The sequence below is a fragment of the Emys orbicularis genome, chromosome 20 (assembly GCF_028017835.1).
Source record: "Emys orbicularis isolate rEmyOrb1 chromosome 20, rEmyOrb1.hap1, whole genome shotgun sequence".
Classification (NCBI taxonomy): Eukaryota; Metazoa; Chordata; order Testudines; family Emydidae; genus Emys; species Emys orbicularis.
Window position 1 is genome coordinate 5,704,646 of NC_088702.1, and position 15,695 is coordinate 5,720,340.

At 56.1% G+C, this 15,695-nt stretch overlaps 1 protein-coding gene across 1 annotated transcript; it reads right to left on the reverse strand.

The window, feature by feature from the left end:
* Positions 1-13,053: 13,053 nt before the first annotated feature.
* Positions 13,054-14,643, reverse strand: ANKRD34A (ankyrin repeat domain 34A). The gene has a single exon (XM_065420528.1). It carries the CDS (start codon positions 14,641-14,643, stop codon positions 13,054-13,056), a length of 1,590 nt encoding a protein of 529 aa, XP_065276600.1.
* Between the last annotated feature and the right edge of the window lie 1,052 nt (positions 14,644-15,695).

Below are 15,695 nucleotides of genomic sequence, written 5' to 3' on the forward strand. Positions count from 1 at the left end.
CCAGACCCCGGGAGAGAGCCCCAACGGTGAGCTAAAGACACAACTGTATTAGGGCCGGTGGAAATGTCTCCATCAAACCGCGCGAGCCCCTTGACTGGCTTGTGCTGGGTGAGGACCTATGGGAGCAGGTGCCGAGTCAGCGTCAGGAGCTTTTGCCTGGATGATTCGATCAGCAGGACGGTAAATAATTCATTGGCATTTTGCAGCCACCCAGTTTGTCAGTTTCAGCCTGCGCCCGATCCGCAGGTGGCTGTGATGGCCGCAGGCTGCTCCCTTTGAAGCAGCTGGGATGTTTTTCAAGACTGGTTGTTTTTCCTAAAAGATCTCTTCCCCCCCAAGAGTGATTTCAGGGCGTATCTCTGGCATGTGATATCTAAGAGGTCAGACTAGATGACAGTGATCCCTCCCGGCCTGGGCATCTACAACTCTACAATGCCAGGGGTGAGCCGAATCAGGCCCCGGTGCAGTGAGAGAGAAAACTGGATTTCTCCCCCTCACCCCAGCAGCGAGAGGTGCCGGAGCTCCGCCTGCTCTGCCGTGTGGCTCTGAAAAGAGAGAGCTGGGCCGGCGCCAAGGGAATTGCAGCTGTGTTTCCCAAACCAGTGAGGCGCTTTGGAAGATACAAGGTCTCGTGCAGTGAACACAGGAGCGCTGCCAGCTTTTCTGCCGCCCTAGGCGGTGGAAGGTCCCACCCTGAAATGCCGCCCCCCACAGAGGCAGCTGAAGGTCTCGCTGCCGAAATACCGCCGCAGTCGCTGCCCCCAAAATTGTAGTGCCCTAGGCGACCGCCTAGGTTGCCTAATGGGTTGCGCCAGCCCTGAGTGAACATGGGACTGGAAGTCCACTCGCAGAGCTGGACGTGATCTAGAGCCCAGCAGTGCGATCTAGAGCAGGGGACTGGGCACCAGGACTCCTGGGTTCTGCTGTTGGAGCTGGAAGGGAGTGTGATCACTAGCCGTAGCGCCTACGAGCCCAGTCACGGACCAAGACCCGACAGTGCTAGGTGCTGTATAGACTGAACAAAAAGCCAGTCCCTGCCCACCACAGAGCTTATAATTTAGGGTCAGAGCAGAGGACTGGGGTCCAGGTTCTAGTCCCAGATCGGGCAGGGAACGGAGCGGTGAGATAGCTGAGCGAAGGGTTCACGTCTCTGTCCCGGCAGCTGGGTGGTCTGGTTCCTGGGCTCAGGAAAAATGGCTGAAGCGCGTGGAACAGAAAGGAGGCCGGGAGTGCAGAGGTGAGTGCCCCCCCTGCTGGCTCTGGGTTTTCCCCTTAGCTCTGCACTGACACCTACCCTGTTAGCAATGTCCGTAGCTTCACGGTGGTCAGGAACCTGGGCCCAGCGTATCTCAAAGAGCCTGAAAGGCTGGGTGGGGCGCTGGGGGTGCCAGCTCTGCCCCGCAGGCCCCAGGGGCGCTGGAACAATTTGTACAGTGGAGGTGCTGAGAGCCATTGAACCAAACTGTAAATCCTGTATATAATGGAAACCACTTCAAGTCAGGGGGTGCGGCAGCCTCCCAGCCCCCCTAGTTCCAGCACCTATGGCAGGCCCAGTGGAACTTTCTACCACCAGGGGAAATCTCGTGTGGAAGATGGAGCTTTCCCAGGGGCCGGTCCCAGACTGTGGAACAAACCCCTCTGGGGAAGAAAGATTGTCCCAAACCTCACCTCCCCCAACAGCCCCAGGGCGCTCCTCTGACCAGCTTTTGCTAATATAAACACAGAGCAGTGCATTGAAAACAAGAGAGACCCTACCAAAACCACTCCACTGCATGCATAATTCTCCCCCTGCCTCAATTTTCTCAGGGATAATTCTCCCCTCCCATCCTCTGTTTACACTAGACCATGGTCTGTTGGTCAGAGCAGGGGGCTGGGAGCCAAGACCCATCCAGGTTTTTAATCTGGCTCTGTCACAACCTCACTGTGTGGCCCTGGGGAAGTCCCCTCATTACTCTGGGACCGCAGAAGTGTTACCCCAGGGGTGGATTTAGCCTGAGAGGCCTCAGTTTCCCCATCTGCAAAATGGGGGTGAAATTTACCCATCTTCCCACACTACAGCAAAGTGTTGACTTCCGTGTATCGACTTCCAGGCACTCACATATTCATTATGGAAACAGCCCCCCCAGATAAGCCAGGGCCAGCCTGGCGGCCAGTCCCCAATCTCCATAACAGGCAGAACCGAACCCCTGGATCCAAGCAGCCCCCAGATGTGGGGAAGCTCCTATCTCAGCCCTCTGAGTCAGTCTCTGCCCCTGAACCAATTAATTCTGTGTCAGGTCATTCGTATCGAGCAGCTTCCCCCGTGAGTCCCGTTCCCTGCTGGATCCCACATCGATGGCTGTTCATACTGAGGGTTTAAATCCCCTTCCGTCGACACTGGGTTCTTGGCAAGAGCTAACATACCGAGTCGGGGGGAGGCGTTTGTGTGGCTGCTAAGCTGTATTGACGAGATGAAATAGCGGTGGATTTCAGTGTCATGTCAATATACACATGAATGGATCCCTCCCTATGGACAACTTAGAGCAGGCCACAGCCAGCGTCCTAGATTCAGACATCATGACCTACGGGAAAGCTCCGATCCCCATCTAAGTCCCAAGAACTTGTGACACTCCTTAGCAATTGACGTCCTTTCTGCCGCTGCTCAGCTGCTGTCTGCGAGCCACTCTTAGTGGCCAGGGCTGGTGGAGTCCCCCCCAAATGGGCCTGACTTCAAATGGGGGGGGGGGGGAATCTGAGATGCAAACAACAGGGTTGCATTGAAACCATGAACGGTGTTTGCGATGTAGCAACCCCGGTTAGAGCCACCAGATGGCAGCATGACTCAAAGAGAGAGGAATGGTGTGTCTGATGTTGGAGGCAGTAGATAAGGGCCTTATTGGTCCTGGAAGGGACATGCAGTGATGGGGGGAGGGGGCACGGATTTTAGTCATTATATGTGGGTGTGTTTGTCTCCCCGTTCCCACCGAGCCAGTCAGGGCTTGCTGTAGGAGCCCCAGATGGACAATACCAATCAATGCTGACATTCGTGCAGTACCGTCCATTCCAAAGGGCTTGGCAGACACCGAAACGCAGCCACCTCTGGGGTGGAACGTGGCAGCTCTTTAACAGCCTCCTAGCCCTGCGGCCCAGGGATCACTCACCCAGGGTTGAAATGCAGCCGCCTCTGGGGTGGAATGCGTCAGGTGCTTAGTCGTGTTCACCAACAAGAGGTGAGGATTTAGGGCAGAAAAGGAAAAAGAATCCTGCATACAAATGAAACAGCAGGAGGGGTTTTTGGAGGCCGAATGGGATTATCCAAGCTGGAATCAGGACGGTACCAGGCTGCCCAGTAACCTATCACTCAGGAAATAGTGCCTTGGGTTTATTAGCCTCAGACAATCCGGGCCTTAGCTTTGTGCCCCATCCTAGGGGTATGTACGGCTGTTACAGCAGGACAGCTGCGTGTCGACACATCTTACATCCACAGAAGGGGGTTTCCTGTTGGGGTGGTTAATCCACCTCTCCATGAGGCCGATAGCATCCTGGGTCTCCCATACAGCCCCTGCCTAGCAGAGCCAATGAGCTCGCAGCCCAAGGAGGTCTGGCTATAGGCCAGAGCACAAGGGAATGCCTCTGCTAGGCAGGCGGGAGGGAGTGGGGATCCAGGCGGAGACAGAAGCCCTGGATTTTCCTCTCTGCCTCTTGCTCCACGTGAGTGGGTTGAGCTGAGGATGAACAGCTGCTTGCCTGGGTGGGAGGGAACGGGACAAAGACGCTGGCTCAGCAATCAGGGCACCCTGGTGGGGAGCGAAAGCAGCCTGCTGCCAGGTGGGTTGTGCATGAGGGAGCAGCATCGCAGGCATGGACGAAGCAAGAGAGGCGCTACTCCATCTACATCTCACATTGCAGGTCTCCTGCCAGGAACGGAGACTTTTCAGTGAGGACTGGATCGTTCTGGGGGGGAGGGGTTGGTTTTTTTGGGGGGGGGGCTTTAAGTTCCCCAAAGCTCTGCTGTGCAGAGTCCCCCGGGGTTGCTCAGCGTGTTGCAGAGGGGATGCACACACTGCGCTCTCCCCCTCACGCAGGTGTTTGGAGACACAGTACCCAGGGATCCCACGTCTAGCTATGCCAGCGGTGATAATGGCTTGGGGAACCAGCATGCTTCAGGGCCTAAGTGGGACACGTGCCGGGGTCAGCCAGGATTTGCCTCTTATCCCCATGTGTATCGCTATGTACGGTAGGCCCAGGGCAATTTAAACCTTCCTCTGAAACACTGGATATTGGCCACTGCTGGAGGCAGGGACACTGGCCTGGATGCACCAGTGATGGGGGTCTGGTGGGGCAGGTGGAGGGATGCTTGACTAGAGGGAGCAGTGCTCTGATTCGGTGCAGCACGAGAGAGGATACAGGAATCGATGGACCAGTGCAGGGAGGAGATGGGGGTCTAAGGATTGGTTGGGGTTGATCTGGTGCAGCGGGTGGAGGGATACAGGAATCGATGGACCGGTGCAGGGAGGAGATGGGGGTCTAAGGATTGGTTGGGGTTGATCTGGTGCAGCGGGCGGAGGGATACAGGAATCGATGGACCGGTGCAGGGAGGAGATGGGGGTCTAAGGATTGGTTGGGGTTGATCTGGTGCAGTGGGCGGAGGGATACAGGAATAGACGGACCGGTTATCTTATCTGGCATAGGGAAGAAACAGGAGGATACTGATCGACCAAGGAGTCCGGTGGCACCTTAAAGACTAACCGATTTATTTGGGCATAAGCTTTCGTGGGTAAAAAGCCCACTTCTGAAGAAGTGGGTTTTTTGGTGCCACCGGACTCCTTGTTGTTTTTGTGGATACAGACTAACTTGGCTGCCCCTGATACTTGACACTGATGGACCAGTGGCCTTTTCCCAAAACCTTCTGATCCACTACAAGGCCACTAGGTGGCAGAATAACCCCCATCCCCAAGAAGACGCAGGTGCGAGCCAGACTCAGCTATGTTGGGCTTTTATTCACTGCTACATAAAGACCAAGAGATCCCCTGGCTGGGAGAGCAGCTGGGGCAGGCTGGAATTACTTCCCCCAACCGAGTTCTTCTCCGTTCCCGTCTCTCCTCCTCGCCTGCCACGCCCCAGTGGGGACAGGAGCACCCTGGCCAGCCCAGAGGAAGAGCTCAGCGGAGAGGGGGTGGAGGAAGGAGATCAGACACCGCCCAAGGCAGAGAAAGCAGGTGGCCTCGTCAATACAAGTCTCGCCACCTTTGGGGTGGAATGGTGACCACAAACCCAACTCACTTCGGCTCAGAGGGGTGCCCCCCCCCACCGCCTCGTTTGCTAAATTGGGGAGGGTCTTGTGTTCTAGAGCAGAGCTGGCAGGTGTTCACACATTAGCTACTCAATCCTACGGATGGGTCAGGGTTATTAGCCCTATGGTGCAGGTGGGGAAACTGAGGCACCGAGCAGAGCCGCAGCTCTCCAAAGGTTATGCAGTGAGTCAGCGGCAGATAGGGTGACCAGATGTCCCGATTTTATAGGCAAAAAGAACAGGAGTACTTGTGGCACCTTAGAGACTAACAAATTTATTAGAGCATAAGCTTTCGTGGGCTACAACCCACTTCTTCGGATGCATCCGAAGAAGTGGGCTGTAGCCCACGAAAGCTTATGCTCTAATAAATTTGTTAGTCTCTAAGGTGCCACAAGTACTCCTGTTCTTTTTGCGGATACAGACTAACACGGCTGCTACTCTGAAACCGATTTTATAGGGACAGTCCCGATTTTTGGGTCTTTTTCTTATATAGGCTCCTATTACCCCCCCCACTCCCGTCCCGATTTTTCACATTTGCTGTCTGGTCACCCTAGCAGCAGAGCCAGGCATCTTGACGCCCAGTTCCCTGCTCTAACCACTAGATAACACTCCCCTTGCGGCGTTGGGATAACTCAGGCATCCTGATGCCGAGTTCCTCAGCTCTAACCATTAGACCGCGCTCCCTCGCGGGATGGGGAGGTGGACCCAGGAATCCTGTCATCCTGCCTAGCTCAGAGGCGGGTCTGAGGGGCGAGGGATCGGCAGAGGGTATGAATATGCACAGCGGAGTGTGTGAGTCCTCTGCCTGCCCCGGCCCCTTGGCAATATTACCCAGTGATCGGCTGAAAAGACAGCTGGACCCTGCACTAACCTAGCAGCTGCAGAGGCCTGTGCAAATACACCCAGCTCCATTTCTAACAGGGAGGACTCGCTGTACGCTTCGCCTATGGGCTTTCAGCCCACGGGGCCCCGGAAGCTCCTACATAAGTTCTGTGCAGAGGAGTCGCTTCCCCCAGCCCCGAAAGGCAACGCTGCACGTGGGCCTTCAGGGAAGGCCTGACACTGATTCCTGGTATTCATCAGCGAGCCCCGGTCACTTTTGTCCTGCCCACGTTTTTGACCTGCGTTGGTCACATGCTTCCTCTTTGCGTCCTGCCCTAAATGGCTGTACAGTGTGCTGCCGCGCTCCACCCCAGAACTGGCAGCATTTCAGCCCTGGGCGGGATGGGGGAAGGGGATTCCTGTCTATATTGCAAATAGCATTGAGATCTGGTGGGATGAAATGGAAAATCATTTGCTCCTACTGATGAGCCAGGCACTGCATTATTTCCGATTGTCCCTCGCGTGGCATGTCAGGCGCCCTGGTGGTGACTGGAGCTTGTGTCTGCTGAGATAATAACCCCACGTATCCGAGGGAGAGGGGTATTTTCAAAGGGCCTCGGTGGTGATTTAGGTGCCTAATTCTCCTTGAAAGCCAATGGGAATTAGGTGCCTTGTCAGGAACTTCTGGAAATCTCACCCTTAGTGTAAAGGATTTAAAGCTGGACTGAAGCATCTGTCTGGATCCAAGTTTCCCCCTGAGTCGGCGGCTGCTTGGATCCATTTTTTTCGCTCAGCTCTGAAGAGGATGGAGACCGTGTGCCTGGACTCTCACCCTGGTCGGCTTCGCTGGGCGTCACCAGCGCTGGGATGGAATGACCGAGCTGCCCACCCCAACGGTGCTCTGAGGCCTGGCCTGCCCGACAGAATTCTCCGGCTAGCTCTGTACTTATGTGCCCCCATCACCACTGTGTCTGGGCAGCTGAAGAAACCAGCTTGCGCTAAGCAGGTTCTGATCCGCCATCGCACCCACGCTGCAGCTTCTCTCCCCACCTGCGGCACAACGGGATTTCACTCTGGTCTCATGCCACCCGCTCTAAGCACGGGAGCTGGGCTGAGAACCCAGGCGTCCTGCCTCCGCTTCGTCTGCTCTAACCATAAGGCTACATTTCCTCTTAGGACTGGGAATGGACCTCAGGAGTCCTGACTCCCAGCCCCCAGGCAAAGGGGAACAGAGCCCCAGGAGGACACAAAGGCAGAGGGCGACTCCTAGAATGGAGTTGGGGCAGTGCTCCCGCACGGACAGCTGGGAATCAGGAGGACTGGTGAGCATAGTTACCCACATCTGTCTGTGGACTGCAAGACAACCGGGGGGGTCACGACCTACCTGCCCTTCCCACATTGCTAAATGCAGAGCCGGGCTAGACAGATAGCTCAGTGGCTTGCGCATTGGCCTGACTAAACCCAGGGTTGTGAGTTCAATCCTTAAGGGGGCCATTTAGGGATATGGGGCAAAAATCTGTCTGGGGATTGGGCCTGCTTTGAGCAGGGGGTTGGACTAGGTGACCTCCTGAGGTCCCTTCCACCCCTGATATTCTATGATTCTATAACCACCATCATCTGGGCAGAACCAAGCTCGGGCTCCCCCTAGGGAAGGGTAGGTGGGGGCAGGGTCCTGCTATGGAAAAGCTTAAGAACTTCTGAGCTAGAGCCTGGATTGTGTCAGAGAGGACACAGCTCAGTGACATGTGCAGGGACTGGGTTACAGGAAGGGGTAAAACTGATTGTGTCACAATATGCATAGGGTGTAGAGACCTCCTGGTTGGCCACAGTGGTTGGGATGCCACCTAATGCTCAGGAATATTCCCCACTGGCTAGTTGATAAAGGGGTAAAAATGCCCCTGGAAGTTGTTTCAGTCAAACATCCCCTCATCCGTCAGGTTTTGATTTAGCAAAACTCAAAGGGACCAGCCACCTGGTTTCATCCAGAACTCTACAGGTGGGGGAATGAATTAAGAAACTGACCCAGTTCTACTTCATTATCTGCAGTTCTCTGTGGCTGTCTTTAATACACCCAAGGCGGGGATGGAGGGGTAATACACACACACAGTATACCCAAGGCGGGAATGGGGGGGAGTAACACACACACACACACACACACAGAAATCAGTTCCTTTTGTGTGCATTTTTTGTCCATACAGACCAGTGTTGCTCAGACTGAGGCTTGCAGTCACAAGTGGCTCTTTAATGTGTCTCCTGCAGCTCTTTGCAGCACATGATATTAAAACACTGGGTGATTTAATTATTAACCAATTGAAGTTATTAACCAATCAGGATGCTTTTTACCATGTTACTAACCGCTTGTCGTTGATAAAATAATCATTCTCGGTCAGTCATTTTGCTGTGCAAATGAAATATATATGGTAAGTGAAACAATGAATTCACACTCCGGTGGCTCTGTTGGTCGCTAATTTGACTCCTGAACCGCGGAGGTCTGAGTATCACTGATCTAGAACTTACTACCTAAAAGCTGTAAGACGACCCCTAGCTAGGAAACCACCTCCCAGCAGTTTGTGCATTTGGCCAGCAGGGGTCAGCATTCTGCTAGTTCCACCATAGGCAGAGGGAGAGGGGCATGGTACTGGGTGGGAGACCCTGGGGCAGGTTTGTTCCAGGAGCCTTGCTTCTTAAAGGGTTAATAAGCTGTGTATGGTTACAGATTCATCAAGGGATCTGTCCAGACCTGCTAGAAATGCATGTGTGTGTTCCAGGTGTGACAGCTGCTATTTTGGGTGATAGGGCTTGAACCAGGGACTTCCAGAGCTAAAAGCAGGAGCTGATACAGCCTGAGCTAAAGATGACACCTGGGGGTCTATAGCTGGTGGGAATTTCCCATCCTCAGACAAAACTTGCGATTTCAAAAAATTTCTCGTCCCAAATTGGAACCAAATCCCAAAATCTCGATATTTTTTTTTTGCAAACCCAGTTGCCCCCCCCCCCTCCGCCCCCCCCCCCCCCCCCAAATCTTTTTGGCTGATATTTTGTTTTGGTAAATTTGAAACATTTCGTTTCGATTTTGACCTTTTAAACATTAAAACGAGCGAATAAGCTACGCTGCCAAAGGAAACGGTCATTTGGAGCTGAAAAACGGAAACGTTTCGTTCCGAGGCTGGCGAAAAGGGGCATTTTGACATTTTCAAAACATTTTCATCTCCATTTTTTCTAAATGAAAAATTCGGCGGAATTGACACATTCCTGTGGGACGTTTCGGTTTTGATGACTCGGCGCTTTCTGACGGCAAATCGTTTTCTGGAAGAAGTCTCACCCAGCTCTAGTCCTTAGCTGGGGCTGTAGCAGACAGGTCCTCTGTGAATCAGACACAGAGGGGGGCCTGTAAGGGACACGCACCAGTGGCTTATGGCCACACATATACTGGAGACAGATGTGCTCAAAGCAGTTTTGATGGCCTCTGAAATCTCAACGTGAATTTGGTTCCAAATTTCACAGTTGAGCCCCATCCTGCTGTAGCGTGGTGGTCACCCACTCCTGCCCTGAGCAGGAGCACCGCCAGCTTTTCTGCCACTCTAGGCGGCGGAAGGTCCCGCCCCAAAATGCTTCCCCCCACAGAGGCGACGGAAGGTCCCGCCGCCGAAATACCGCCGCGGTCGCCGCCCCCCAAATTGTAGCGCCCTAGGCAACCGCCTAGGTCGCCTAATGGGTTGCGCCGGCCCTGGCCCTGAGGGGCTTAGAACAGCCCAGTAGAGGGCTGGGGCTGGGGCAAAGCAGTTCCCAGGCTGATTGGGGAAGTAGGCACAGCTGGGAGCCACGTCCCAAACAGACCACAGCAGGCCCCACTAAAAAGGCTTTGAGCCAGGAGCACAGAGAGTCTCTCTCTGCTTTCAGAGAGAGACGGGGGCTGGCTGCTGGGAAGCTCAGGGTGCCTAGAGTGAGGCAGGGCTGGGGAGCTCCAGGCTGGCAACACCCCAGGCTGCAGGGCCTTGTCCAAGGCCCCATAGAGGCACTGGGTTGCAGAGGGAGGCAGCAGGTCCAGACCCAACCTTGCCTATGATGAGTGGCTTACACTGCAGTCTGCCCCAGGACGCGGGGGCGAGTTGGTGACTGGCAGTAGCCTACAACTGGGGATAGGGCTAGGGGGGGAGACCCCGAGACTGAGGGATGTACTGCCAGGGGGCAGCACCCCAGATAAAGGGGCACCGGAGTCCAGGGAGGGACATGGGGGCCAAGCGGCAGCGGGATACTGGCCTGCAGAGGGCGCTCCAAGGCTGGCAGAGCTAATTCCCGGAAGACACCAGCAGGAGGCGCCACAGGGGTGAGTCCCGCATCGTTACACCTTCTAACCTGCTGACTGAAAACCCCAGATCCAACCCCTACAAGTGTCCCAGATACAGACCTGAAACCATACTCACATGCTGTATGTTCTCTGATATACACAGGCGGAGAGGGCATTTGCCCTAGTCGAGGAAGGCCCCATATATCTGCAGCAAACTAGCCCCCAAATCCTGCAGCAAAAGGCCCCAAATCCTGCAGGAAACTGGAAATCCCAGAACAGCGTCAGATACACTGAAATAATAAGGTTTCTATTAAACTAAACATGGCAGTGGCTAACGCAATCAGCACGGGATAAAGTGTGCTAGCTAATCCTCTGGCCAATTTAATCAGATGCGGCCCCTATCATTTTAAGCCCAAATTCTCAGCTGACGTCAGTCAAGAGAGGCACCAATTTACATTAGCCAAGAATATGGCACTTCATTTTCAATGTGCTACAGAATTTTGTAACAAAAAAGGCATAAGTGCTTAGCACGAGCAATTGGGAGAGGGGGTGGGGTGGCAGTTGGGGGCTTTTGGCATCTGGGGATTTAATTGGGAGTTGTGAGAGACGCACAATACAATGCAACATTTCTGCTAAAATCAGCAGTGGAATAGTTAACAATGTTGTTGTCTGTTTGGTAGTCAGTAGGTTTCAGAGTCAACGCCCACTTGGCATCAATGGGTTCACATCTAGAGTGATCATTGTAGGCTGTCTAAAGACTAGGTCAGGCCACATGGCATCAGATACATGTCAATCAGGGCTACAAGCGTATCTCTGCAAACAGAAAAGGGAGCACAGCCAGGGGGTGGGTTCTGCAGAGTAGCGGATACACGGGGCCCTGATTACAGTCTCCTTGTGCTTATAGGGAGACCTGTGCAAATGTTAACTCCCTTAGTTAACTCGAACTTTGCAGCATCACTCAGGGACGTGCAGGGAAACCTGAGCACACTGCAGATTCATAGCTTGGTAACAAGGGGCCAGATCTTCCCGCTGGGAGTCAGGCCCCTAAATACCTTTGAGGACTTGGGCCTAAAGCCTTGCCTGCAACGGGGTTTGTTTGCACCACCGCAGTTGTGCAATGCACAATGACAATGCCCAATTCCACAGCTCCCCCTGGTGGAAAAGCGGGGTAACCCATGCCAGTGCACTGGGTCTGCACTGTGGGGTTAGCAATGGGTGTCTGTTTGCCTATTTACACTGACTCAGTCCCCTCCCTCCCCCCTGAAATGGTTTCCCCTCTGCATCAGTGATGCTCTGCTCAATCCCTCCCCCTGTGCCTAGAGGGTTTATTCCAGCCCTCCCACCAGTGTTTGGGGGTAACTTCTTGTGCGTCCCCAGTCATATTGCTTTGTCTAGGGCTGCGGCTCCGCTAGAGACCGAATGCTAAATAAATAACAAATAGGACGTAGCATTTCTAGAGCGCCGCTGATCCTGGGATCTCCAAGCGCTTTACAGACACAGGTCGGTATCATTCCCTCCATTTGACAGGTGGGGAAACTGAGGCACGGGGAGGGCACGTCACTAGTCTAAAGTCACCCAGTGAGTCAGTGGCAGAGACAGGCAGAGAACCTGAGAGTTGTTAGCGCCCAGTCCTCTGACCACTAGACAACACTCCCCCTCCTGGAGCTGGGAACAGAGCCCCGTGCCTAAAGTGCTTCCGTTTTTGAGTGCTCCCGTCTGAGAAGCCTCGAAGGGGCCTGGTTCCAGCGGGCGAGTGCTCAGCACAGTTGGGCGTCCCAAATCACTAGCCTTTTTGCAAACGTAGCCCTAGGTGTCCCTTTACTGCGCCCGCCAGACAACACTTCCCCCCCCCAGAGGTGGGGAGCGAACCCAGGAGTCCCGACGGCGTTCACACTAATCAATAGGATATTGCAGGGAGCAGCAGGTGGGGTGCAAGGCCACCGGGGGCGGGGGAGAGGGGTGTCTGTCTTTTGGATCGCCGCCTCTTCCTTCCAGGTCGGAGAGCCGTGCAAACCGAGCAGGGCTGCCTTTGGCTTTGAACCTGGATCGGGCACAAACCGCTGCCGGAAATTGGAAGAGGCTCCGGCTGGCCACGTTCCTGATCTCGAACCCAAATCGACCCTTTCATTCCCTTTTTCTTTCCCCTCCTCTGCATCTCCAGGCCGTGCCCGGCAGGACCCGGAGGGACGGGACCCACGCGCCTCCCCTCTGGTTTCCTGACTGGCACGTGGGAGCAGTCGTTAGAAGCTGTCACCGTCCCACCCCCAACGTAGGCCAGATTTCCCAGCGGACTCCGGGCGCTCTGTGGCCACGTGGCACAGTCCTGGGCGGTAATGCTTGGGGGCGTTCTGCTGCCAGGCCGCGGCCTCCACCGAAGGGGCCCAGTGCCATCCAGAAATTGGTCGCATGGGGATCCTGGCCCAATTGAGTGCTCCTGTTCCGGTCAGATTCCCTGGACCCTGGGCGCGGCCCGTGGCTAGGATTGATACACAGCAGGGCGGAGGATAAACAGCAACCCAGACACAATGGGCTCGCCACCCAGGATGGGGTGGGAGAGATGGGATGGGGAGGTGTCTCCAGCTCCTCCCCACTCCAGGAGCAGCCAATGGGATGGGGATAGAATAAATCTAGGCCTCTTCTTCTCCTTTCCCTTGTTGGGGCTTCTGTCCCTTTAACTGGCCGGGTCGCCCTGGGCCAGCAGGTTCTGGAAATTGACCAGCTGCTTGATCTGTTCTGTTTGCATAGAATGCCTTCTGAACAGCTTCTTCTTCGCCTTGGGGGAGCTGGGGGCCATGGGGATGAGCCCCCTGTGCACGGGCGATGGGGGCCGGCCGTTGGCCCGGATGTCAGGGATGGGAGGGTGGGGGTTGATGTTGAGCGGGGGCAGGAAGCCAGGCCGGGTGTGGGCGATGTGATCTAGGAGGAGAGTCCCTGATCCCCTCCTCTCCAGCAGCCCCGGGGAGCGACGCCGCCCCGTCATGGGGGACACAGCGCTGGGAATGCTCTCTAGGGACTCCCGGGAGGAGCTGGCTGGCAGGGTCAGGGGGGAGGCGTTGTATTTCCTCCTCTCCAGGGAGACGCGGCCTGAATCCGGGGAGCCGGGGATGGAGTCCGGGCAGAGGTGCGCGTCCGACTCGCAGTGCTCCATGCGGGCCAGCTTATGGTGGGCCACGCCCCGCAGGCCGGGTGCCGGGCCCCCCCCACTCTCCTGGGCCTCGGGGGCCGTGTTGCGCCGCGACAGAGGCTGGTGGAGGTGACCAAAATGAACCTTCTCGGCCCAAGGTGCCTCCGGACCTGGGGCCTCTTCCCCGAAGCCTTGCGGGGCAAGCGTCTTGAAACCGGGGGGCTCCTGGCCCTCGATGCTGTGCCTCCGTGACAGCACGGGCCTCTTGGTGATGCTCAAGCCATTCATCTCGGCCGTGATCCTCTCCTCCGGCGTCCGGGCCTTCTCCAGATGGGCGGCGGCCAAGGTGGAGGGCGCCACCAGCCCCCACGGTTCTGAGTTGAGTCTCTTGAGTTGCCTGGGCCGGCCCTTGGGCGGCGGGGCTGCCGGCGACTGCTCTGCGGAGGCCTCAGCCTCCAGCCCCTTGGGAAGAGGCAGCGGGGGGCAGGTCAGCCGGGTGGCCATGGTGAAGTTGAAGACGTCCCTCGCCTCCTCCTTCTCGCTGGCCCCGGGCGACTGTGTGGTCTTGACGTCGATGTCGGAGGGCGACATGCACAGGGCAGGCGACTTCTCCTCCAGGCCCGGGGATGGGGGTGAGTTCAAGTACTGCTTGGTCTTCTTGGTGCCCGAGGGGGACGTGTCGGTGGTGATGATGATCACCTCCTTGCCCTTGGCCTTGCAGGCGTCCAGCAGCACCTGCAAGGTCTCCCGGTCGCCCCGGTTGATGGCGTACACCAGGGCCGATGCCCCCGCGTAGTCCCTGGCGCTGGGGTCGGCCCCGTGCTCCAGCAGGACCGAAGCCACCAAGGGCCCGGCCCGGTCGGCGCAGGCGTGCATCAGGGCCGTCTTGCCCGTCTTGTCGGGGATGTTGGGGTCGGCGCCGTTCTCCAGCAGGTAGCGCACCATGCGGGGCTTGTTGTGCGGGTCATCGTAGCGGGCCAGGCAGGCGGCGATCAGCGGGGTCTCGCCCTGGGCGTTGCCCTCGTTGATGTAGGCCCCACCTTCCAGCAAGAGACGAGTGAGGCGGAACTTGCCCTGCCACACGGCCTTCAGCAGGGCATTCCCCTCCGCGTGCGGCATGGCGGCTGGGTCGTTCATCGCCAGGCGGGGCCTGGGGCCGGGCGGTCTCGGGGGGGCATTGCACAGGCAGGGCACCTCCCTGGACAGAGAGAGAGAGAGAGAGAGGGAGAGCACATAATGAAATCTTACCCTGCTCCAGCATCGTTGATCGCTAAGCAACCCCTTCACCACTGAGCTGCCACCTCTGGGCTGCAATGCAGCAGCTGGTTAATAGCCGCACAGCCGGGCTTCACCGTGACCACGCAGCTGGTGCTGAAATGCAGCCTGCTCTGGGGTGGAACATGGCAGCTGTTTAACAGCCACACAGCAACGCTGCAGAGAGATCACACAACCGCTACTGACATACAGCCAGCTCTGGGGTGCAGCTGCTTAATAGCCCACGGCCACGCTGCAAAAGGATCACTCACCCAGCACTGAAATGCAGCCAGCTCTGGCGTGGAACAGGGCAGCTGTTTAACAGCTGCACAGCCATGCTGCACAGGGAACACTCACCCAATACTGAAATGCAGCAAGTTCTGGGGTGCAGCATGGCAGCTGCTGAAAAGCCACAGCAATGCTCCACAGGGACACTCCCCCAGCATTGGAATGCAGCCACCTCTGGGGTGGAGGACAACACCTGTTTGATGACCACATAGCAGTGCTGCGCAGGGATCACTCACCCCACACTGAAGTGCAGCCAATGCGGGGGGGAGCTGTTCAATGGTGTACCGCAAGGCTGCACAACAGTTTAGGACAGGAAGTGAAGGCTCCAACAGGTGAAGCTAGGCAGGCAGAATCTCCTTATTCATACTGAAATTGGGCCTGGCTAAGAAGTGCCCTGGGATTTTTAAGGCCTCTGCGGGACAAGGCCTCAGTTTCACATCCATGTGTCTGGTTTGCATCACCTCTGCGCCCATATTCAGACTTCCCAGAGAACCAAGGCAAAACCAGTTGGGAATTCAGCAGCTCCTGCCGCAGAGAAACCCACCTTCGTCCCACTCTGTTGTCAACGGAGGGGTGGCAATAGAGCAATCCAGACAAGACTAATCTCTAGCTCTTATCACTGGTGGGGCTCAAAGGAGGGGAGGCTC

Excerpts from the sequence above, each read along its gene's own strand:
- ANKRD34A (XM_065420528.1), bottom strand. The coding sequence starts at position 14,643 with ATGAACGACCCAGCCGCCATGCCGCACGCGGAGGGGAATGCCCTGCTG.